This window comes from Cokeromyces recurvatus (genome assembly GCF_025118155.1).
Source record: "Cokeromyces recurvatus strain NRRL 2243 chromosome Unknown BX663scaffold_1, whole genome shotgun sequence".
Classification (NCBI taxonomy): Eukaryota; Fungi; Mucoromycota; class Mucoromycetes; order Mucorales; family Mucoraceae; genus Cokeromyces; species Cokeromyces recurvatus.
Window position 1 is genome coordinate 1,104,468 of NW_026251387.1, and position 22,889 is coordinate 1,127,356.

Consider the following 22,889-nt stretch of genomic DNA (forward strand, 5'->3'; position numbering starts at 1 on the left):
TGGTTAATTTTACAATTGTTCGTGGCAATAAATATATCATTATCATTATATCTGTTTAGATTTGTAACTGAATTCATAAATTTAATAGTGATATAATATGCTTTTTTTTTTTTTTTTTTTTTTTTTTGATAGACTTTTTTTTTAATTGGTTCTGCTGCCCATTATGATGACGATGATCCATAAAACTATCCTTTATCAATAATAATTGCGTTATCTTTTTTTTTTAGTGGCTCCACTGTAGATGAAAATATCCAACGGTTCCTGTTTGTGTATGCTTCTACAACTACTAATTTTTTGATCATATTATTAACTGCAAGTGAAAGTCTATTTTATCTACAAAAGCATGTTGAATATATATAAATTTTTTTTTTCACCGATGCATACACAAAATCCTTTAAAACGGTTCACATTGCGTTTGTTTCATTTTTTTAAAAAAAAATAATAATCAAAGGATAGTTATCAAAGAGTTGAATGCTTAAATCCTTACTTGAGTTGTTTTCAGATGGTATCAAAAAGAACTACTTCATTATTAAAGTAATAGTTTGTAACCAGTTCCTAGTCAGTAGCCATCATTGGTAGTGTTAAAACCTTTTTGTTGCATTATTCGAATAAAATGCTCAATCTAATCTTGACTATAATACTTTTTTATATCTTTGTTAGTAATACTAACGACTATCTTCTAAAAATCTTTAGTATGACTTTATACTATAACCTTTTTTTTTTTTTTTTTAATTAATTGAACCTGAAAACAATATCAAAGTTAACAATCATTTGGATTTCTCCGTACTAAATAAGTAAAGTATCAAAATTTAATTTTACCAGGTTATTACCATTGCCTGAAAGTAGTTTCTTAGCGGAATTACGATGAATAAAGTTCAGTATATTAAAATTTTACTTATAAATTATGTATGTTATTTCTTCACATAATAAAACTTTATTTTCAATATTGTTTAAGGAGCGACGATCATTTCCGATTTTATTATATAATAAATAGCACGGGACTTTATATTGTGTGTCCGTGTTTTACTTATAAATAATTAATCATTTGATTAATGTTTCTTTCTTTCTTTTTTTCTTTTTTTTCTCTTCTACAACTATCATTTGAAAGTATATATCTTTTCTTTTAATCTCTTAAAAAAAAAAAAAAAAAAGATTAATGGACTCTTCTTCTACTGAAAGGCCGAAACTTCAAAAAATCCGGTCAAATTCTTCTTCTATTCAAAGAAGAAGAAGACCAAGCCGCACAATATCTAAATATGGCTCTATTGTTGAGGAAAGTGATAGTCTCCATAACTATCCAAATCTAAATAATAATAGTCGTGTTTCCGCGGTGGATGATGATGATGATGATGACGACGAAGATGATAGTGATGAAAATGACAAAGAAGGATTCAGGTACAAGTCAAACACCTTTGACCATTCTGATGAAGATGGTGAATTTGCTAGCCATCGTTTACATACGCGTCAACATAGTAACGACCACTTATCCCTCACAAGTACCGAGCATGAATTAACTTTAAAAGATAAACAAGAAGTAAAGAGCCTACATTTCTTCAAAAAAAAAAAAAATAAATAAAAATAAAATAAGGGACTTAGTATACTTATATTTATAGGCTATGAACAAACAACACCCTTTTGGCTTACCATTATGGAAACCAGCACTTTATAAAAAATCTCGTTCAGTTGTACGTAAGGCAAATAGCGCATTGCATTCAGCTCCATCTTCAGCATCGGAGCATTTTTTAAATCCAGGTAATTTGCTTTGGTTAGTTTTATTTGGATGGTGGTTAGCCCTTACTGTCTTTTTGGCCTCTTTGCCTATCACTCTTTTGGATCATTCCTATGGTCTTGTGTTACGAGAACTTAGTTCTTATCTATTATGGCCATTTGGACGTTATGTGGAACGTCTTGTTGAGATTAAACCTTCTATCATGAGTGATTTACAGAGAGAAAACTCTGTAGGTCAGTCTTCAATATTGATTGATGATGATGATGAATTTGAAGAATGTGAGGAACATGGATTATTAGAACGTCGTCATAATATGAATACGCGTAAAAGATATAATTGGTTTCATGCTATTTATGAAACCATTAAATTAGGTCCTGCAGCTTGCCTTTATTATTTTATATTTTACACTATAATTGGTAAAACTATTCTATAAATGAATACATTATATTGTCATATGTTAGTTAACAGTTATTTATATATATATTATGTATAGCACCACTTTTATTGCTCGTATCTGCAATTTGCTGGTTATGTGTTGTTACCGTGCCTATGGCCAAATTAAATTATATCCTTGTCAGACATCTTCGACGTCATCCATTAAGTCTTCGATTTCATTCAAAGCCTTCCATATTAACAAGCACACATCAACAGCCAACAGTCATTCTCTTGTGTACTTACCAAGCGTTCGGCTGGCAATACTATAAATACACTTATAACGGCATCAATATTATATTTATTAATTTGATCCCTTTAGTATTTTTTGTAATTTTTGATGATTATGTCCTTAAGCCTCGTTTTCCTGACTCCTTAATGACTTCACCTCAACTTATATTTGGACTATCATTAACATCTGTGATCCCGCTTTCTTATTTTATTGGTATGGGTGTTAGTTCAGTATCAGCACAAAGTAGTATGGGTTTAGGTGCTGTGATCAATGCTACCTTTGGTAGTGTCATTGAAATTATTCTTTATGCAGCAGCTCTTATGGGAGGTAAAAGTGCACTTGTGGAAGGTTCATTAATTGGAAGTATTCTCGCTGGTGTCTTATTAATGCCAGGATTTTCTATGATCAGTGGTGCTGTAAAAAGAAAAGAACAAAAGTTTAATGCTAAAAGTGCAGGTAAAGTTTGTATTTTTTTTTATTTGTATTTGTTATATCTTTTCATATCAATACTTACATATGATATAATAATATTAGGTGTTACTAGTACAATGTTAATTATGGCTATCATTGGTGCTTTATCTCCCACCTTGTTTTATCAGTTCTTTGGCTCGGTAAAGAGATAATCTCATTGTAAATAGTTGAGACAAAACGATACTCATCTTTTTTTTTCATTTAATATTTAGTTTGAGTTGCATTGTACAGGCTGCCCTGAATCAATAGAAATCAATGGATCTATTGCATGTTCTCATTGCTATTATGATCAAATGGATCCCTCAGAAGACCCAGTCTATCAAAAGAGCGTTAAGCCTTTTATGTGGATTTGTGCTGCCATTTTACCTTCTGCTTATGTCATTGGCCTTATTTTTAGTTTACATACACATGCTGATATGGTATGGAAGAGCCCAGCCTCGAAATCGCATGATATGGCGTCTACAGCGATTACTCATTCTGAGAGAATATACCCTATACATATTATTCATCCTTCACAACACCAAGAGCATCAGCTTGATGAACATACACCTTTAAATTCACATAATACAACTACACAACCTGTCTTGATTGCTGTCAATCCTGATACTCGTCCAACCGACAACAGCGCAACTAATAATCCGCCCTTAGCATTTATTCATGCCAAGGAACCAGAAGAAGAAGAAGAAGAGGAAGCAGCAGCAGGCCATGATTCACCAAATTGGACTAAAATGATGAGTTATTCTGTTTTATTTAGTTGTACTTTATTATATTCAATTATTGCAGAGATTTTGGTACAAACAGTAGATGATGTGATGGAAAATGCTACGATTGATGAAAGATTTTTAGGTTTGACTTTATTTGCCTTAGTTCCTAATATTACAGAGTTTACAAATGCTATTTCTTTTGCATTATATGGCAATATTGTTTTAAGGTAAGATATTAAGATATATATATAAAAAAAAGGTGGTTTTGATTCTTTCTAATTTGTTGTATATAGTATGGAAATTGGTTCTGCCTATGCTTTACAAGTTTGCTTGTTACAGATTCCTGTTATGGTCGCATTTTCACTTTGGTATAATTGGGGAAAGGAAGAAATTCAAAAGTTTACTTTCAAGTAAAGTATCAAAAAAGAAAAGAAAGAAAGAAAGAAAGAAAAAAGAAAACTAAACTTTTATTTATTTTATTTAGTTTAATGTTTCCTAGGTGGGATGTCATTTCGGTTATTTTTTCGGTCTTCTTATTGACTTATACTTATCAAGAAGGAAAATCAAACTACTTTAAAGGATCTATTCTTATTTTAAGTTATTTTGTTTTAATTGCTGGATTTTATTATATACCATCTTTGAATAATAATACGGTACCTTCAGTTGTAAGTTTTGTTAATGGGCCTGTTAGCGTATAAATAAAAATAACATAAATGTAAGGAGGAAAAAAAAAAAGACTATATGCTATTCCCCTCCTCCTTGCATTTTCATTGTTGTAATTTGTCTTTCTCCTTCTTTATTTAACTTCATAACAAATTTATGTATAATAGCATATTTAATAATGGCAAAGTGGTGAAAGAGAAAATATGATGTATATCAACGGATGTATAATAACATATATGTATATTCATATACATATTATTTAATATAAGGTTTTCCCACTATACAATATATGGTTATACTTTTTCATCTTCCTTATATAATTTTTATATAGATCTTCCTCCTCCATCCTTCTGTTACTCCTTTTTTATTTTCTCTCTTTTTCTTTAATTACAGTTACTTAAACTTGATGTCTCTTTTTTGCTTCTTTCTTTTTTCTTTCTTTTTTTTTTCTTATCCTTTCCTTCACAACCTTTACATATTTAATTACTTCCTTTTATATTCAATAATTTCTTTATCTATAATACATATAAGACTAGCTCAATTTTATTTATTATAGTATGACTACCACCAATAATATAATATTATTACCAGAAATCCGAAACGATGAAAATATAGCAAAAGATGCAATTATACGACTGCTACAAAATCGATATAAATTAGATCAACCCTATACACAACTGGGTAGCCATCGGCTGATAATTGTGAACCCAATGAAGCCCCTAGAGTTATTAAATGATGCTACTCTGAAGGCATATGGACAGTATGGATATAAAGATGTTTTATCAGATAAACTTGAAACACTAGAACCTCATGTATATGAAATGGCTACAAAAGTGTATATGTCAATGCGAAGAAAATCTGAAAACCAAACTATCATATTAAGGTAATATATTTATATAAAATATATATACATATATATATATTTAGGGGAGGGGAGAAGGAAAGAAGGGAATATTAAATATATAAAAGACAAAAAAAAAGCTATAATAATAACATTTTATCCTACGTATTTTTTTTTTTTTTTTTTTTTTTTTTTTTGCAAGTGGTATAAGTGGATCTGGAAAAACAACAACGCATTTACATTTACTTAAAGAAATTCTTTATTTATCTACACATACACGTAAAGAAGAAAAGATTCACAAACAGATATTGGCTGTGTATACAATCATGAAGTCATTCGGAACAGCAATGTCATCGTCTTGTCTAGCTCAATTTCAAACCCTACGATTCAATGCTAGAGGAGGGATCATTGGCTGCGACATGTCTGTCTTCTTACTTGATAAATATAGAGTCTCATCACGTCAGTGTACACAACAGTTTACTATTTTCTATCAACTTTTGGCAGGAACAACCACTGATGAAAAGTGCGCTCTTCATATTACTCATAGCAATTTTTATTATTTGAAACATCTTGGGCAACGAGATATAGAGCAGGACACGATAGGATTTGAAGATGTTAAAGCAGCTCTCAAACTTTGTGGGTTTAAAACCAAGACAGTGGCTCAGATGTGTCAGTTATTAGCAGCTATACTACATTTAGGGAATGTACAATTTGTGGATGGGAACAAGCATCACTTTACAGGTGATGACATCTTATTTCATCCCAGTTCTAGTAGTGGAATATGCCGTATCAAGAATAAGGAAACATTGACTCTAGTCGCTGCCTCCTTGGGTATAGCTACCTCAAAGCTTGAAACGAGTCTTATACATAAACTTAAACTGATTGGAAATGAATTTTGTACTGCATTCCTAACAGTAGATACTGCTTCACAACAAAGGGATGCATTGGCTCATACATTATATGCTGCCCTTATAAGATGGATTACAAACACACTAAATCAAAGACTTAACAAAGATGAATTGGATATTATGCAAACCATTAGTGTTTTGGATTCTATGGGGACACAATCAATGATAAATCAACGTGCAAGTGGCTTTTATCACTTTTGTGTTAATTATACATTAGAGCAACTCCTAAGCTATACCTTCTTTGATTTGACCATGAAAGCTGAATCTGCTGCTAATATTCCCTATGTTCAGGATCAGATATGGCCTTCTACTTTACCAGTAGTTAAACAGCCATCTAATTCGCTTTCACTCTTTCATGGCAAGAATAATGATGGACTCATCTCTTTGATCAATAAAGATGCTATGCGCTTTCAAACATATGCGTTAGATGCCACAGACAGTAACCTTCTATCTGTTTTGCTCCAAAAGAAGAAATCGTACCGTAATAGCGACTATGAGACCCTCTTGGAACCTTCGATGCCCTCATATAGTTTTGCTATTCATCATTTCAATACCATAAATGTCAACTACTCAATTGATGGTTTCCTTGAAAGTAATCTGGACTATGTTTCACCGGATTTTGTCCATATGTTTCGATACAATTGTACAAACACATTTGTACATGAGATATTTGAGACAGCAGGGTGGCTAACTGAAAAGCATCCACGGGATGAAAAAACGGTCATCAAAGCCCAATTACCAATATGGTACCATAACAGCAATAGACTGGGGCCTGTTTTAGACCATGTCGTTCAAGGTGTTGAAGAGCTGAAGGATCGAATAGATACAACACGTGTGACTGAAATTATACATGTACTGCCCAGTAGTGAAGGAAACGTATTTGATCCCGAATTTGTGAAGCGTCAGTTAGAGATGTATCACCTAGTTGAGTTGGCTCAACGAATAAGTCAATTTGAGGCACCTTATGGATATAATCAGGAAACGTTCTTAAACCGTTATCGACCGTTAATGGATGCTTATGTAGATGAAGAGACGGTAGTAGAAGGTGATGAATCAAGACGCATTGGAGTTTGGATTGACATCATGAAATGGACAGTTAAGGATATTCAGTTGGGTCAAAATAATGTTTGGCTTTCATTCGAGCTTTGGCAAAGATTGGAGAGGGAAATTCGAACGATTGAGAAGGAAGAAAGAATACGTGAAAGGGAAAGGCAACGAGTAATTGAATATGAAAAAGAGATTCTACTACGAGCTAAGGAAGAAGAGGAAGAAGAAGTGAAGACCATGACAGTAGAACAGCAGCTTCTTGAGGGGCCAGAGTGGACTTGGTTTAGTAATAATAATAATGAAAGAAATAATCTTTTTGATGAAGAGTGGAGATCAGATATAAGTCACGATGATGACCGAACTGAAATTGATACTCAAGCTCCTGATTTATCTGGGAAAAAAAGTGAATGGGAAGATGATGAGGATGGAAGAGGATTAGCTGAAGGGTACAATACCAAAGTCTTCCTTTTTTTTTTTTTAGGAAAAAAAAAGAATAATATAATTAAGTCCCTTTTTATTTTTAATTATTTCTATTATAGATATGGGCCTAATTTAGATATGAGCCAAATGATGGAAGATTATACTGTGCATCAAATTGAGGAGCAAATTGAAGAAGTAAGCATTACAAGTACACGACAATGGTGGTCTCGATTCGTTCTTCTAATGACATGGTGGATTCCGTCATTTACTCTCAAATACTTGGGTAAAATGACTCGGCAAGATGTTCAAATGGCATGGCGCGAGAAAGTTACACTTTGTATGCTTATCTTTGCCTCTTCAGGAGGGATTATTTTTTTTATTGTTGGATTCAGACAAATTATTTGTCCAAATACAAAATACTTATATTCGGCAGAAAATGTTGGTGTTCATCAAATGATGACAGACTATTGGATCTCCATTCGTGGTAAAGTTTATGATTTAACAAAATTCGTGGCAACAGATCATGGTACTATGAGTCACATGACAAGTAAATATAATTTAGATCCTCTAGCTGGTAGGGACCTATCTTACACCTTCCCACCTCCTTTAACAATTGCCTGTCCTGGTCTAGTAAAGGATACCTCCATTACTATTACTCCTAATCAAACTATTGTACTGGGGCCCTTTATTCATTTTTCTGGTCCTCAGCAGTCTGAAAAAGCTCTTACTAGACTACGTGATCCAGATTGGCTTACAAATACATTTGAACCAAGAATGAATAATTATAAAAAAGGTGATCTAGTGATATCACTTAAGCGAATGAAAGAAGATTATGCAAGCTGGGGTCGATTAATAGCATCAATAGATGAACGAGTGTATGATTTGACAGATTATATGGCGACAGCACGTCGATATCCCGCTAGTTCTAATGGTGAACCAAACTATCACTACCTCCATCCTTCAATAGAGGCAATCTTTACCAATTTTGGGGGTAAAGACATAACATCAGAATGGAACAATGCCATTCTAGACGCTCTCACACGGTCTCGAAACAAGGCATGTTTGGATAACGTGTTTTATATAGGTCGTCTTGATTATCGGGAATCATTAAGATGTACATTTATCAATTATCTGTTGTTAAGTTTTGCTATTATTATGTCAGTCGTAATTTTAGTTAAATTTTTGGCTGCATTACAATTTGGAAGTAGTCCCACCCCTGAAGATCATGATAAATTTGTAATTTGTCAAGTACCATGCTATACCGAGGATGAAGAATCATTGAGAAAGACGATTAATTCCTTGACAGCCATGACATATGATGATAAACACAAATTATTATTTCTTATTGCAGATGGTATGATTATTGGTAGTGGTAATGATCGACCAACACCACGTATTTTGTTAGATATTCTAGGGCATGACGAAATGGATGACCCTGAACCCCTCATGTTCAAGTCAATTGGTGAGGGATCTAAGCAATTAAACTATGGCAAAGTTTATTCTGGAGTATATCAAAACGAAGGTCACGTCGTACCTTATATCGTTGTTGTAAAAGTAGGAAAATCGACTGAGAGAGCAAAACCAGGCAACCGGGGTAAACGAGACTCACAAATTATTTGTATGAATTTCTTAAATAAAGTACACTTTGACTCGGAAATGTCACCCCTTGAACTATCAATCTACCATCATATTAAATATATCATTGGTATTGATCCACATTTGTATGAATATATACTGATGGTAGACTCAGATACAGAAGTATATCCTGATGCTCTTAATCGACTTATTTCGTGCATGTTACATGATAGTCGTATTATTGGTCTATGTGGAGAGACTGAATTAGGAAATGAGGATCGGTCTTGGACAACTATGATTCAAGTTTATGAATACTATATTTCTCATCATCTTGTCAAATCATTTGAATCTTTATTTGGGTCCGTTACTTGTTTACCTGGATGCTTTTGTATGTATCGTATTCGTACAGCCAGTAAACATCAACCACTTATTGTTTCACCTAATGTCATTCGAGCCTATTCTGATAATCAGGTCGATACCTTGCATAAAAAGAACCTACTGCACTTGGGTGAAGATAGATATTTAACGACGTTAATGATGAAAAACTTCCCTCAGTACAAGATGGTGTTTACACCTTACGCAAAATGTAAAACTGTAGCTCCTGATCAATGGGGAATTTTACTTTCTCAACGTAGACGCTGGATAAATTCAACTATTCATAATTTGCTAGAATTAATCTTATTACAGGAACTGTGTGGATTCTGCTGTATTTCAATGCGATTTGTGGTCATGATTGACTTGATTGGTACTATTTCATTACCCTCTTCAGTTATTTACCTTATTTATCTTATCTATGAGGTCATTTCAGGTGCAGGCCCCATCCCAACTATTGCGTTAGGAATGCTAGCAGGGGCTTATGGATTACAATCACTCATTTTTATTCTTAAACGGCAATGGCAGCACATTGGATGGATGATTATCTATATCTTTGCCATTCCTATCTTTAGTTTCTTCATACCTCTTTATTCATTTTGGCATTTTGATGACTTTTCATGGGGCAATACCCGTGTTGTAGTTGGTGACAATAAAAAGAAACAAATAATTGTGACAGATGATGAAAAATTTGATGAAAAGATGATACCATTGAAGAAATGGGCCATTTATGAAGAAGAGATGTGGGTAAACAAGTCAAATAGTGTAGTGACATCTTATCTATCTGTATTGCCTGATGATCAACACACTTTAGATAGTGATAATCCAATAGACAAGTCAAATAGTGTCAAATCTGAATTATTGCCACCTTTGATACCCAATTTTTCTGATGAGCAATTTAACATAGACCTATCTACCGTACTTGGATCAAGCTCACCTATACGTAAAATAGCAGATAATATAGACATGAAAGATTCTACAATTAAAACTACTACAGAATCAAGAACAGTCATAATACCAGAGGATGATGAACTTGAGCGTGAAATTTACAAAATATTGATAAATTCTAATTTAATGACGCTTACAAAAAAGCAAGTACGAGATCAATTGTCAGCTTTATTTGGTGTAGATTTGACAATCAAAAGAGGAATTATTAATACAATCATCAATCGACTCATAGAACAAAGTAAAATTTAATTTATTCCGATATACTACTATAATAATATGACGTTTTTATGATATATTATCATAAAATCGTTTCTTCAATATTGTATATATATATGTGTAAGTGTAAGTGTATGTGTATGCAGTTTAATAAACAAGCTAAAAAGAACTTAATATATATGTATGTATGTATATATGTATATAGTATTTCTTATATGGGATAAAAGAAGTAAATAATATATGAGCGTATTTAATGTTTCATAAATAGTAAAGCCTATTTATTATGCTTTAAGGAAAAAGTTGGAAAAACTAATCTGGTTTTTAAAAAGTATAGCAGCTTTAGAAAAAAAATGTTTCACTAGAAGGAATATTATCAATTTAACCCAATCAGTTAAAATGCATAAATAGTTTGATACCCGCTTTTTCTTAAAATTTTCTTGGATGATTTTTTCTCTTTCCCTTTTGTTTTTTATTTTATTTTATTTATTTATTGTAGAAAGAGAAAACTTTTCCCACACATATTTTTTTTTAAATAAATGTCTTCTTCAACCTTTTTAAATCCTCATACACATAATTTACTGAGTCAAGGAAACATAATTGAAGAAGAAGAAGAAAAAGAAACGGAACAAGAGTTAAGGGATGAGTCACCTTCTCTTAGAAATCTTTCTATTTCCTCTGCAGGAAGTATTGATATTCATGGACAAGCTGTTTCATCAGATATCTTAGTAGCACTTTTGGACAGATCTGTAGAGATGAAAGACCTTGCAGCCCGCAATACACAATTTTATGACACTTTAGAACATTATATCACAGAAACACAAGGTGAATCTGCTTGGCAACGTTTTCAAGAGATTGTTTATAAGCCTCGTGAAAAATTACCTGATCGTGTTTGGATGAATCAAATCAGTCATTTCTTATCTCATAATCCTGTCTTTTTAACCAAATTTAAAGAAAGCGTTGGTTATACCGATGATAATGATGATGATTTTATAAATGATGTTATTCCAATACCTCGTAAACTACCATCCTCACGAAGCTCTGGCTCTATTAATACGATAGGAAGTGCAGGGTATCGTCAGAATCGTAGATCATCAACTATGAGTTTAGGTGACGCTTTAGAGTATAATGATGAGGATCATATTCTTCATGAAGAAGCACCACAGGTACCAGAAGGCATGTTTGCTAGTGAGGATCAGTTTTATCAACAACACCACCAGCAATATCCACCTTTAGGCGGAGGAGGGGGAAGACGTCGTTCTTCCTATCATTTGATTCAATCTGAACCACACCCTACTTTTACAGATACAACAATTGAGGAAGTAGATGAAGCTAATATTGACATAGATAAGGATGATGAAAGTGATCATTTATCAGATCTTCTTGATAGTGATGAAGAAAATGAGGACATAATAGTATACGGGAATAAGGAAAATATGGCAATGGATTCAAGAAATCGAGTCAAAGAAAGTGGAGCAGGTAGTTCAACACCTACTACAAATAAATCAAAGAGCGCACACCCATATTCAGAAATGGATCTTATCAAACTGAGAAACTATCCTGATTTCCAATTGAAATTACCACAGTCACATCCGTCTTTCTTTCGTAAAGCGAAACAACTTTTGTCAATTGCTCCTTCTTCGCGTCACTTATCAGCTACGATACGACGTAATTCAATTTTAGAAGATGCTATGCCACCAAGTCCTGTCGCAGAATTAGATGAGCCTTGCTTTCAAACGTGTGAAGCCATTGATGAAGAAGAAAGAGACGGAGGACATTTGGCTCAACTCATTTGTTGTACAAGGCGGCAACAGCCAGATGATATTGCTTGGTTAAATAGTGTTATGGAAGCATTAGCTGGTTGGCCAGAATTAGTCGATCAATTATATGATATTATTCATGATTCCCTGGAGGAGCATAGAGAACACTAGCAAACATAGGTTAATATTGAATTGGTGTCTTGTATGAAGTAATTTTATATAAATTTTAAAGAAATATCTTGAAATATTGTTTTGACTAATATATAATAAAGCTAATCTTTTGTGTGTAATTATTTGATTTTTTTTTTAATTCTATTAATGTGTTTTATTAGAGTTTCCTAAAAAAAAAAAAAAAAAAAAAAAAAAAAAAAAAAAAAAAAAAAAAGATATTAAAGTGTTTAGTTCAAATTAAATCTCTATATTCAAGTATTCATTATTAGTTTGTTTGGTATATAATGCGTATGTGTGCTTTGTTTATTTATTTTCGAACTTTATTATGTGTATATAATATATATAGAAAATACATAGCTAAATGCTCTTTTTATCTTGAACCCATAAAACCAGGAATCCAAGAATTGCGCTTTTCACGCTTCTCGATGGGTGAAGTAGGAGAGTTTTGACCATTTTCAACCACAGCACCGCCTCCACGAAGAGGTTTAGCAACACGACCAAAGTTTAAAGCCATTGAGGTTTGTGACTTTTGTGATCGAGCTTGTTCAAGACGTTCACGAACAGCTTGGAGTTGAACTTCGAATTTCTGATTTTGACTAATTAATTTTTCTTGAGCATCTTGTAAAAGAGCTTCGAGAGTTTGGATACGTTCATTACGTGCAATTAATTTACGCTCGGCAAGCGCAACTTCTTTCTTCAATGATGAATTTTGTTCGACAAGCTATTTATAAATTAAAATATTTTTGAGTTATATGCGTAACATGTTAAGGATATACGCTATACCTGTTTTTGAACATTGGTTAATTGCTCTAAATTACGTTCTAAAAATGCCATCTTCTTTTGTTGTACTTTATTATTACTTGCTCTTAAAATGTTATTATATTGTTCACGAGATTCATCCAAGGACATTTCAAGCTCAACCACTTTTTCACAACGAGTTTGAAGATCACGCATCAAAACCTTTTTCATGGTTTCAAATTCGGCTAGTTCTTTAGCCATTGTCTTTCGCATACGCTCTAATTCCTGTTCACGTTCAGATAAACCACTGTTTTGGGCTTCTGATACAGACTTTTCAGAGAGAATAGTTTGAAGCTTTTCATTGGCATCATTCAGATCTGCTAATGAAGTAGAGAGTTTTTGAATATTTTTATTTCTTTCTTTAATTTCTTGTTTAAGATCTTCAATCTCTTTTTGTTGCATCTCCTTTTTCGATGCATATTGTGTCTCTAATTTTTTCTATAGGAAATAAAACATTATTATTTTTTTCATTTTCCTTATATTTTACTTTATATACCTTTAAAGTGGAAAGTGTTTCTTCTACATCTGCATTCTTTTGAGCAGCAGCTTCTTCTTCAGCAATAGTCTTATCAAGGAGCTCTTCATATTCTTGTTCAAGATTATTAAAGCGGGTATCAAGTTCTATCTTTTTCTGTTCTAATGTATCCTTCTCCAATGTAAGTTCAGAAATTGTTTTTGCATGTTGTTCTAACAAATGTTTAGATTCTGTAAGCTCACGACGAAGTGCAATAAGTTCCTCTAAACTTAAAGAATCATGTCCCTCATTTTCAATCTTATGTAGAGAGCCACGAATTTGACGTTCTTTTTCGTTAATTTCGCCCTATACATGTGAAAGAGGAGTATTTTCAACATTCAGATTACAAAAAAAAAAAAAAAAAAAAAAAAAAAAAAAAAAAAAAAAACTTACAGAAAGATCTATTTTAGACATAATTTGGGCTAATTTTTGAGCTTTCTTTTTTCTTTTTCGCTATTCGAGCTATCTTTGTGAGCCATACGTACCTCCATGAGGTTTTTCTTAAGCTCTTCTAATTCAGCCACTAATTCTTGATTCGCCTCTTTAAGTGAATCAATTGTGATAGCATTTTCTTTACTTTCATAAGAAATCTTTTGAAGCTGGAGGCGAAGTTCGTTTAACTCAGTAGTCATTTGCTGATTTTCTTTAGTAGCGATTGCCTCTTGTTCTTTATAGTAGCCCATTTCTTCCTTTAATGATTCTAATAACTTCTCACGGTTTGCAAGTTCGGTTTCCTTTTCAGCAATTTGATCCATTAATTCATTTTCTCGCTTCAAGAGCTCTTCACGTTCATCTTTTTCTAACACCACAGAAGGAGTTGTAGGTCTAGAGGGGTCTTCAATAACTGAGGAAGCTCTAAAGTTAGATGCAGGAGGTAGGGCAGAATAATCAGCTTTAGTAATTTTATCCATTGTTACCCATTTTTCTTCAGGTAATGTACTACCACCACGCCAAACATTCACTTCACCTTCTAGAGCTGCAATATAAGCTTGGAAAGTAAGTGTTTCTGATTTGACTTTCTTTAAAAGTGCTTTCAACTCAGCAGGAGATAGATCAGCATTAACTTTAGCCTTATTCTTGATTGTCTTTGCTCTTACACCAAATCGTAAGGTAGAGATAGTCTCAGCTTCATTATAAGATGAAGGTGAACAGTTAATGATTAAAGTAGTACGTGAATTACCACCTAGCGATTCTTGTAAAATACGAGTTAATTTTGAATCACGATAAGGAATGTGACTTGACTATCAAAATTACAAAAAAAAAAAAAAAAAAAAAAAAAAAAAAGGAAGGAAGGATTTATACAACTGTTTACAATTTTATTCTTCTTTGATTATTTACCTTTCCATCGGTTAAAGCATTTATCACCATACCAAGGGCTGTTAGTGATTTATTAATTTTCTTTGCTTCTTCAAGTGTTTGCCCAGAAGCACCTGTTTTTCCAACCTACGATATATAAGTTTGTTAAACTATAAGACATAACTTGCATCCATTTTTTTATTTTACTTTTTCAGAACCAGCTAAATCAACAAGATAAAGTTTACCACTTTTTGCTGCACCTGTATCTAGGTTTTTTTGAGTGATTGTGATAACCACAATAGAATGTGATCGAGAACTCTCAGCATTCATTTCTGTTATGTAAAATAAAGTTAATATTAGAACTTGATTATTTAGATTTATTACTTACGAGTATAAGCGACTGCACGATTAGCGCTACCATTTTTCATGGCTTGGTATACTTCATTTGTATTAGCGACATAAATTTCATACAAGTCTTTTACATATACTCCACGAGTTTTATCTTCATGAATAGCCAAGTTATCATTAGAAGCTATTAAATAAATATATAAATATATACATATATACATATAAATGTATATATATTTATATTAATGTTTCATAGCTGTTAAAACAATAAATAAATCTTACGATTAAATAAATCTCTGACTTTTTCCATATAAATTTCCATATAAGACACTTTTACAGTAAACTCAATATTACTCGGCGCATCATTGATACTTGTAAATATTTGTTCAATAATACGAGGAATGATACCCTTTGTATTTTCATCATCAATATCTGCTCCCTATATAAAATAAAATTAAAAACTCAGGGGAAAACAAAAAAAAAAAAAAAAGATCAAATAAAAAGCTTAATTTTTATTTTACCATCATAGTAAAGGTTTTACCAGAACCAGTTTGACCATATGCAAATACAGTACCATTGTAACCGGCAGTGACATCTATAGAAATTTTATTAAAATAATTATTTTAGGGTTATTTCATTTTGAAGCTACCATCTACGATGCTTTTAATGGAATATTCAAAAACATCTTTCTGAGGTGTATTCATTCCAAATACTTTATCAAATGCAAATGAAGATGTGGAATCACCCTTTTATGTATATATATAAAAAAAAAACCATTATTAGAGATGACTATAAGAAATGGACATTTGTTCGGATTACCTTAATTTGAATAGTGGTTCCTCCTTCATCAATTGAAATAATGGGAACACCCCCTTCTCTAATTTCAAGTGAATTTTGCGGACGAAAACGACAAACGACTTTAATATTGTTTCCTGACATTTATAATATATATGTGTAAATATATAAAAAGAAGTCGAAAGAAAGAAAAAAAAAAAGAGAGAGAGAAAAGAGAAAGAGGAATAGAAAGAGAGAGCCGTTTCATAACAATAAATAAATATAAAAATGTGTATGTGTATTCAGAGAGTAAGGTTACTCAAACTGTGACATTTTTTATTATATTATCAACTAATAATGCACTTTATCATGTGTGTTTATGTCTCGGATACAACTTCCACCAGGTAATAAAAATTGATTTTTTCAGAATTACTGATTTTTTTCCGAAAACTTCACAGTTTTTGCCTTCTAATTTACGTCCTTTGACCTTTAAGTTTGTATTATTGACAAACAATTCATAGTCAGAATCCTTCAGAGGATCTAAAATTGTAAATTGCTACGTTAAACAAAACTTTTATTTCAGGAACTAAGTATAAGAAAAATCTTATACAATTAGATGGGAACATGAGTAATAGAATATATCGAGGAAAAGAAAGAAAAAGAAAGAAAGAAAGAAAGAAAGAAAGAAAAAAGCGAAAAACAAAAGTAAACTATTACATGAAAAAGCATGGAAAAAGGTTATAAAAAGTATAATCTAAAGCTTGGGGGTTCCATATTGAGACAACGATCGAAAAAGGAAATGGAGTGATTGATCATCTATCCTTTACAATCGTCTACTATTACTTGCTTAGCCGTTTCTATGATACAAGGAATTGACCTGTCCTTATCAGTAATTTCGTTTTTTCTTACATCAAACTTGACATTAAACCACATTTCCATGATTGGATTCAAGAAGGGAAAATAAGTGCGTGTGTGTAGGTGTATGGGAGGGGAAGGAAAGAGAAGGAGGAAGAGGTACATTCATTTATACCCAGGAAAAGAAATAAGTTCTTGCGTCTCAGAGGACTTGTGAATAAAAGCATTATTCACAACAAGGTATTTTCTTTTCATACTGTGAGCGTCAGGTATATTTTCATTACACTCCCAAGATACTGAAGATAATAGGTAATTCTAGTGTCCACACGACCGTTGACTTCAATTACCTCAAATTCTTGAAACTCTAATTGTCTTTTCTTCTTCAATGAAATCAGTGTTAACTTTCTCAGACTAAGTGTCATGGTTATGATCTATACCTTAGTTCAGTTAAATAATAATAATTAATTATGTACATATAAATTATAGTCTCTAATTCTATATACATATAACATCTCTTCTTATAAAAATAAATGAAACATTATATTTAAGAATATATCTTCTTGTTCTACAAAGGATAAACAATATATTAATTCTAGGAACAGTCTATGATACATTTGGTCTGCTGCATATAAATTTAGTACAATGAGATAAACTAACTAAAGAGCCTACGTTTCAAATTAGAACTGTCCTAATCTTCTTATGATCTGAAGAGATCAGTTACAAACTAAACATAAGACATACATACATGATTACTCTTGTACATGAACTAATATCATCTCATATTCTACCATTCTATTTTATATCCTTGTTTCATTCTTATTATCATTCTCAAGAATATAAGTATTCGGCATATTGCATTAAATGATTGGATTAAAAACTTGCCATTTGGCACCGTCAGCACTATAATTCATATATTACTATGTTTATGTATTCCACTTATAAGAAAAATGTCTGGCATCTATTTTCTCGAGATGAGAACTTGGTTGTATTGAATTTGGGTTCGCATTCTGCCATTAGAAGTGATATTTTAGGTGTGCCAAATGCAACGGTAGTTTACCTGAGTTACTTATACATCTAGATGCCTCTATAATGTTTAGATGGGTCTCTGAAGTGTTCAGATTTTCTTACTTTACTATTGTTATTAATACTACTACTTTTGATAAGTATCTACTTTCACTCATTGTGTCATATAATTATTACTATTTGGCTACATAACGTATTTATTATTATAGTCTTTCAAATTTTAGATTATACTCTTTATAACCTTTTTCCATGCTTTTTCATGTAATAGTTTACTTTTGTTTTTCGCTTTTTTCTTTCTTTCTTTCTTTCTTTCTTTCTTTTTCTTTCTTTTCCTCGATATATTCTATTACTCATGTTCCCATCTAATTGTATAAGATTTTTCTTATACTTAGTTCCTGAAATAAAAGTTTTGTTTAACGTAGCAATTTACAATTTTAGATCCTCTGAAGGTTCCTGACTATGAATTGTTTGTCAATGATACAAATCAGAAGGCAAAAACTGTGAAGTTCTCAGGAAAAATCAATAATTAATAGTGAGGACGGTAAGTTGACAGCCGATTTTGTGGGTCTCAATAGCATCTAATTTTGAAATCATATTTTTTATAAGAATATGATTCAGGTGGCGTATCAAAAATTATTCTTTTAGTTACATATTATTTTGCTGTATTCTACCAAGAGATAGTAATTCTGGATAACGAAGACTATATAAATGCAAATAACTTTGTATCTTGAATTGAAATTCTTGAATAGAATAAAAGCAAAAAGAACAATACTAACCTATATTATATATTTTAGTAAATTGTGTGTGTTGTGCATGTGTATATGTATATACACATTTGTTATAATACCTGCAATCTGCTAGTAAAATTATCTGTAATCTGCCCATGAGAATAACATGTTCTCTCCCCTCCCTAGTAACAAAGTTTACTACATGAACTCTTCACAGGAACTATTTAAATCTATATAAAACTCAAATGAATAGATATGATTTTTGAACTGTAAATGTAATTTTTTGCAGGTATTACACCATCACAGATCTTGAGGATAAATAAATTTTCAAGCCGAATAATTTCGCCCACATCTGACATCAGGACCAAGATCACACTTTTGAATAGTAGTATCCAACAATAGCTTCACTCATGGTCTCTCATTAGCAAGTAATTCATGTTCTCTAATCATCACATTATGTATCTTTGAAGTAGCAGACGCAAACCTAGTTTTTTTTTTTTTTTTTGTTAAAACTAACTTGTTTTTATCAGAGAATAAATGCGTTTTTATGATTATGTCCTTTATTAATAAGAAGACAACAATCTATATTATACAAAATGCGTAATAAATCTTTAATTATCATTAGGAGGAGAAGAAGTATTTATTCTAGGATATATTGACAACAATTCTCCTGAAATTGTATCTTAATTAAAGTTGTACGATGGTGACTCTATTTGCTAGTAAATACAGTATGTTAGTGCAATCTTATACCATGGTAGAGGTAGGTGTAAGAAATAAGTACTCTTCTATTTTACTATTCTATTTTGCATATACATTATAATTCTGTTATTTGTATATACTATATCTTTATGTATTAGACTTTCTTAATAGTATGTATTTTTTTTTCTTTCTTTTCTATTCCAAGAGGAATAAAGTAGATATATTTTGGTGTCTGACTACTAGGGCAATAAACGTTATTCAGAATTTATCAATTATATAGAATATTGCCCTTTTTAATTTACATACGTAAAAGTTATACAGTAATTTATCAAATAGATAACTTCTTCTTTGTTACTTTGTATAAAAGATATGTAATCTTTATTAGTTTATTTTTTTTTTTTACAGTGGTATTATTTAAAATTTCTCGTGACATCTTCAAGAATTAATTGTACTTTGACGCATTTCAGGTAGAAATTAAAACCCTTAAATATTAACGAGGATGCTTATAATTGCTATTTTCTTTTCTTTTTTCTTTTTCATTTAATGTCAAATTTTTATCATCAGCCATCTTATTATAAACCATATGAAAATGATACATTTGCAATGCATCACATAAATAATGATAACGGCTATTATTTACAACAATACGATTTAAATCCAAAACCAGTGGTGACTGCAAATGATAATGGATATACTACAAAATATACAGAACAAGACGCTTATTCTAGAATACATAATAATGAAAATAAGTCTTGTTGTGATAAACTATGTTGTGGTTGTTGTGGTTGTTGTCCTCGATGGTATCGATGGCTTTCTTGTTGTTTTGTATTACTCGTTATTGTGTTAGGGATTATAGTGGGTGTCTTGATTGGATTGTTTAAGAAACCTTCCGTTGAATTCACTGGTATACAAGATAATCCAAAATTTAATCTTACTGGAACGAATGCCAATTTAAATCTTATGTTGGGCTTTATTGTTAATAATCCAAACATTGCAAGTGTTACTTTCAAGACTCTAGCCGCTACAGTATGTAACACTATTCATTAAGGGGGAACTCTTTTTTTTTTTTTTCCTTTTTTTTTTCGGAAGGCGAGTATTTATATCATTATTCATTAGGCTAATTATCATGGAGACAATACTCAAATAGGTGGCGGAACATTAAGTGATTTACATATTGGTTCAAATTCAATTACCACTATTTCATTTCCATTTGATATTTCATTAAATTTATTATCTCAAGAGACACAAACAATAGCAGCAAAAATAATATCCGATTGTGGCATAGGTGGTGGTACAGCAAAAGATATTCAATTGGATTACAATGTAATTGCAACAGTGAGTATCTTGGGTGTTGCAATCAGTATACCTTATTCCAATACAGTCTCCTTCAAATGTCCTATTGATTTGTTAGATCAATCAACCATATTAAATAATATTGAAACTTTATTACAGACTTTCCTAGGTCGTAGTACACTTAAAAATAATTTGGTTGGAACTGCAGGTAACCATGCAGCTTTAGTTCTAAATTCAGCATCAATTTAATATAACTAGAGAGATTAAGCCTTCTTTTTTCACTATAATACACTTGTTCATAATAATAATGGGTAACGATTTGTAATATATGCATGTATATATGTATATGTATTCGTGACCGAATATATTTAGTTTGTTGTAATAGTAATATTCTTTTTATCTTCAACATAATAAAGATATGTAATTTCTTCTATAATTGAATAAATTTTACTCATGGAATTATTCTATTGCTGTAGAAAAAAAAAAAGCTTTTTTTTTGGGGGGAGAAGAAAGGTATTTGCCACTCTTTTTTCATAAATTGGTAAATATGACGCGCTTGTCACGTTTATCAACATCTTTTTTTCTTTCAACTCGATTATTTTCAAAACAACATTGCTTCATGTCAACTTCTTCAGTTTCACGTAATCATCAGCATCTTACTGATGATTGTATTTTCTGTAAGATTATTCGGTAATATATATATATATAGATATATAAACTACAAATGTAATGTTCACGATTGACTTGTTTTAATATTACTATGATAGAAAGGAAGTACCATCTTTTCAGTTAATTGAGACAGAAAAAAGGTAATGATGACCATTAATAATATTGAAACTGACATTTTTTATTTTATTTTTCGGGGGGGGGACACAAATATGATAGTTATGCTTTTATGGATATTGAACCTTTAAGTGATGGTCATTCTGTGAGTTTTTTTTTTTTTTTTTTTTTCTATTATATTTTTTACAGGTTTTTATTCACATACAATTTTTACAAATAGTTAATTATCCCAAAATGTATGGATATTTAAAAGTGATATTTTTTGAAATTTTACTGACTTTTTTTTTTTTATAATAGATCATGCAAAATATATGCATGAATTACCCGATGAGTATTTGGCTGATGCCCTGCCTATAGCTAAAAAGATTGCTGCAGCAGGAGGCTTCTCTCAATATAATGTTTTACAGGTAAGAAGAAGAAGAGAGTGAAAGTGAATGAGGAGGAATGAAATGGAAATAATGAATAATTATATACATATTTAATGATAGAATAACGGTCCACTTGCTAACCAAGCGGTTCCACATGTTCATTTTCATGTTATTCCTAAACCTGATAAAGAAACTGGTTTAGGTATTCGTTGGAATCCTCTTAAGAAGTCTAAAGATGATATTAAAGTCATGTATGACAGCATTAAGGAAAGATTGTGAAAATAAAATGACAAATAATTCTCTTTACTATCGTCAATGTATGTAAATACAATAAAAAGGAATTTTTTAGTTTACATTTATGATTGATATGAAAAGTAATCTTAAGAAGAAAAAAATGTCGCTTATAAATATATATATATCAAATGGAGTAGTAGACTACTTTTTTATATAAGGCCCTCCACTTTTTTTTTTTTTATTACTGCTTTAGTCAACTTTCAATTCCAGATTCCATAAGGAGGAATCATAAAGTGGATCAATCTCGTTGACGCTAGGAAATAATAAGTATCATGAAGCATTTATTCATGCCACTTTATAAGGCTAATTATTCTGTCTACCCTTGATGCCTATCTTAATTTTTTTTTTTTGAAAAGAGGAGGAAAACTAGTTGGAAATAACCGCGAATATCTCATTAGACGAGTCGTATATTTTCTTCTTACGGGGCGACTTATTGAGTAGTCCTGACCAGAGGGAGTTCAATATATACATATATAAGGGAATTATTCCATGGTTTTCTTTTCTATAGGATGATATTTTTTTAAACGTATATAATGTGCTATTGAATTGAATAAAATCCATAATACTTCAAGCGCGCTTTAATAGTGTTAAACATAGGCTTAGGGGAAAGCAGGCTACTATAATGATCGA

The 22,889-nt window shown here is 31.5% G+C and overlaps 9 protein-coding genes across 9 annotated transcripts; 5 read left to right on the plus strand and 4 right to left on the minus strand.

The window, feature by feature from the left end:
- Positions 1–1,156: 1,156 nt before the first annotated feature.
- On the plus strand, positions 1,157–3,982 carry BX663DRAFT_425939 (uncharacterized protein; the record flags this gene model as incomplete). The annotated part of the gene is made up of 6 exons (XM_051522514.1): positions 1,157–1,534; positions 1,614–2,145; positions 2,223–2,849; positions 2,928–3,004; positions 3,077–3,795; positions 3,862–3,982. The coding sequence occupies 6 exons, from the start codon at positions 1,157–1,159 to the stop codon at positions 3,980–3,982; spliced, it is 2,454 nt and encodes an 817-aa protein (XP_051387862.1).
- A 1,094-nt stretch (positions 3,983–5,076) lies between these two features.
- BX663DRAFT_425163 (chitin synthase-domain-containing protein) lies at positions 5,077–10,591 on the plus strand (the record flags this gene model as incomplete). The annotated part of the gene is made up of 4 exons (XM_051522473.1): positions 5,077–5,114; positions 5,275–7,270; positions 7,355–7,473; positions 7,567–10,591. The coding sequence occupies 4 exons, from the start codon at positions 5,077–5,079 to the stop codon at positions 10,589–10,591; spliced, it is 5,178 nt and encodes a 1,725-aa protein (XP_051387863.1).
- A 420-nt stretch (positions 10,592–11,011) lies between these two features.
- Positions 11,012–12,599, plus strand: BX663DRAFT_492303 (uncharacterized protein). Its single transcript, XM_051525193.1, has one exon. The coding sequence runs from the start codon at positions 11,095–11,097 to the stop codon at positions 12,484–12,486; it is 1,392 nt and encodes a 463-aa protein (XP_051387864.1). The 5' UTR covers positions 11,012–11,094; the 3' UTR covers positions 12,487–12,599.
- A 353-nt stretch (positions 12,600–12,952) lies between these two features.
- BX663DRAFT_408083 (uncharacterized protein) lies at positions 12,953–13,207 on the minus strand (the record flags this gene model as incomplete). Its single annotated transcript, XM_051522267.1, has 1 exon — positions 12,953–13,207. A coding segment is annotated over one exon (255 nt), but the record flags the coding sequence as incomplete, so codon positions are not given.
- A 1,197-nt stretch (positions 13,208–14,404) lies between these two features.
- BX663DRAFT_13884 (P-loop containing nucleoside triphosphate hydrolase protein) lies at positions 14,405–15,834 on the minus strand. The gene is made up of 5 exons (XM_051521562.1): positions 15,483–15,834; positions 15,302–15,426; positions 15,137–15,241; positions 14,766–15,039; positions 14,405–14,653 (listed from the first exon to the last, which is right to left on the minus strand). Exons 1-5 carry the CDS (start codon positions 15,661–15,663, stop codon positions 14,598–14,600), a joined length of 741 nt encoding a protein of 246 aa, XP_051387866.1. The 5' UTR covers positions 15,664–15,834; the 3' UTR covers positions 14,405–14,597.
- On the minus strand, positions 15,502–16,446 carry BX663DRAFT_13875 (P-loop containing nucleoside triphosphate hydrolase protein). The gene is made up of 4 exons (XM_051521561.1): positions 16,262–16,446; positions 16,092–16,188; positions 15,964–16,037; positions 15,502–15,881 (listed from the first exon to the last, which is right to left on the minus strand). The coding sequence occupies exons 1-4, from the start codon at positions 16,379–16,381 to the stop codon at positions 15,702–15,704; spliced, it is 471 nt and encodes a 156-aa protein (XP_051387867.1). The 5' UTR covers positions 16,382–16,446; the 3' UTR covers positions 15,502–15,701.
- A 586-nt stretch (positions 16,447–17,032) lies between these two features.
- BX663DRAFT_424728 (uncharacterized protein) lies at positions 17,033–17,236 on the minus strand (the record flags this gene model as incomplete). The annotated part of the gene is made up of 1 exon (XM_051522452.1): positions 17,033–17,236. The coding sequence occupies one exon, from the start codon at positions 17,234–17,236 to the stop codon at positions 17,033–17,035; it is 204 nt and encodes a 67-aa protein (XP_051387868.1).
- Positions 17,237–20,082: 2,846 nt separating this feature from the next.
- On the plus strand, positions 20,083–21,136 carry BX663DRAFT_464308 (uncharacterized protein). The gene is made up of 2 exons (XM_051524016.1): positions 20,083–20,547; positions 20,638–21,136. The coding sequence occupies exons 1-2, from the start codon at positions 20,125–20,127 to the stop codon at positions 21,061–21,063; spliced, it is 849 nt and encodes a 282-aa protein (XP_051387869.1). The 5' UTR covers positions 20,083–20,124; the 3' UTR covers positions 21,064–21,136.
- Positions 21,137–21,297: 161 nt separating this feature from the next.
- Positions 21,298–22,324, plus strand: BX663DRAFT_492306 (HIT-like domain-containing protein). The gene is made up of 6 exons (XM_051525194.1): positions 21,298–21,504; positions 21,582–21,623; positions 21,700–21,742; positions 21,818–21,833; positions 21,895–22,004; positions 22,086–22,324. Exons 1-6 carry the CDS (start codon positions 21,362–21,364, stop codon positions 22,242–22,244), a joined length of 513 nt encoding a protein of 170 aa, XP_051387870.1. The 5' UTR covers positions 21,298–21,361; the 3' UTR covers positions 22,245–22,324.
- Positions 22,325–22,889: the final 565 nt, after the last annotated feature.

Coding starts and splice junctions, on each gene's coding strand:
- BX663DRAFT_492303 (XM_051525193.1), top strand. CDS start 11,095: ATGTCTTCTTCAACCTTTTTAAATCCTCATACACATAATTTACTGAGT.
- BX663DRAFT_13884 (XM_051521562.1), bottom strand. CDS start 15,663: ATGTATATATGTATATATTTATATATTTATTTAATAGCTTCTAATGAT. Junction 15,427..15,482: donor TCGTGCAGTCGCTTATACTC/GTAAGTAATAAA, acceptor TTTACATAACAG/AAATGAATGCTGAGAGTTCT. Junction 15,040..15,136: donor ATGCTTTAACCGATGGAAAG/GTAAATAATCAA, acceptor TAATTTTGATAG/TCAAGTCACATTCCTTATCG.
- BX663DRAFT_13875 (XM_051521561.1), bottom strand. CDS start 16,381: ATGTCAGGAAACAATATTAAAGTCGTTTGTCGTTTTCGTCCGCAAAAT. Junction 16,189..16,261: donor GAACCACTATTCAAATTAAG/GTAATCCGAACA, acceptor TATACATAAAAG/GGTGATTCCACATCTTCATT. Junction 15,882..15,963: donor GTAAAACCTTTACTATGATG/GTAAAATAAAAA, acceptor TATTTTATATAG/GGAGCAGATATTGATGATGA.
- BX663DRAFT_464308 (XM_051524016.1), top strand. CDS start 20,125: ATGCATCACATAAATAATGATAACGGCTATTATTTACAACAATACGAT. Junction 20,548..20,637: donor TCAAGACTCTAGCCGCTACA/GTATGTAACACT, acceptor ATTATTCATTAG/GCTAATTATCATGGAGACAA.
- BX663DRAFT_492306 (XM_051525194.1), top strand. CDS start 21,362: ATGACGCGCTTGTCACGTTTATCAACATCTTTTTTTCTTTCAACTCGA. Junction 21,505..21,581: donor ATTTTCTGTAAGATTATTCG/GTAATATATATA, acceptor TTACTATGATAG/AAAGGAAGTACCATCTTTTC. Junction 21,624..21,699: donor TTAATTGAGACAGAAAAAAG/GTAATGATGACC, acceptor CAAATATGATAG/TTATGCTTTTATGGATATTG.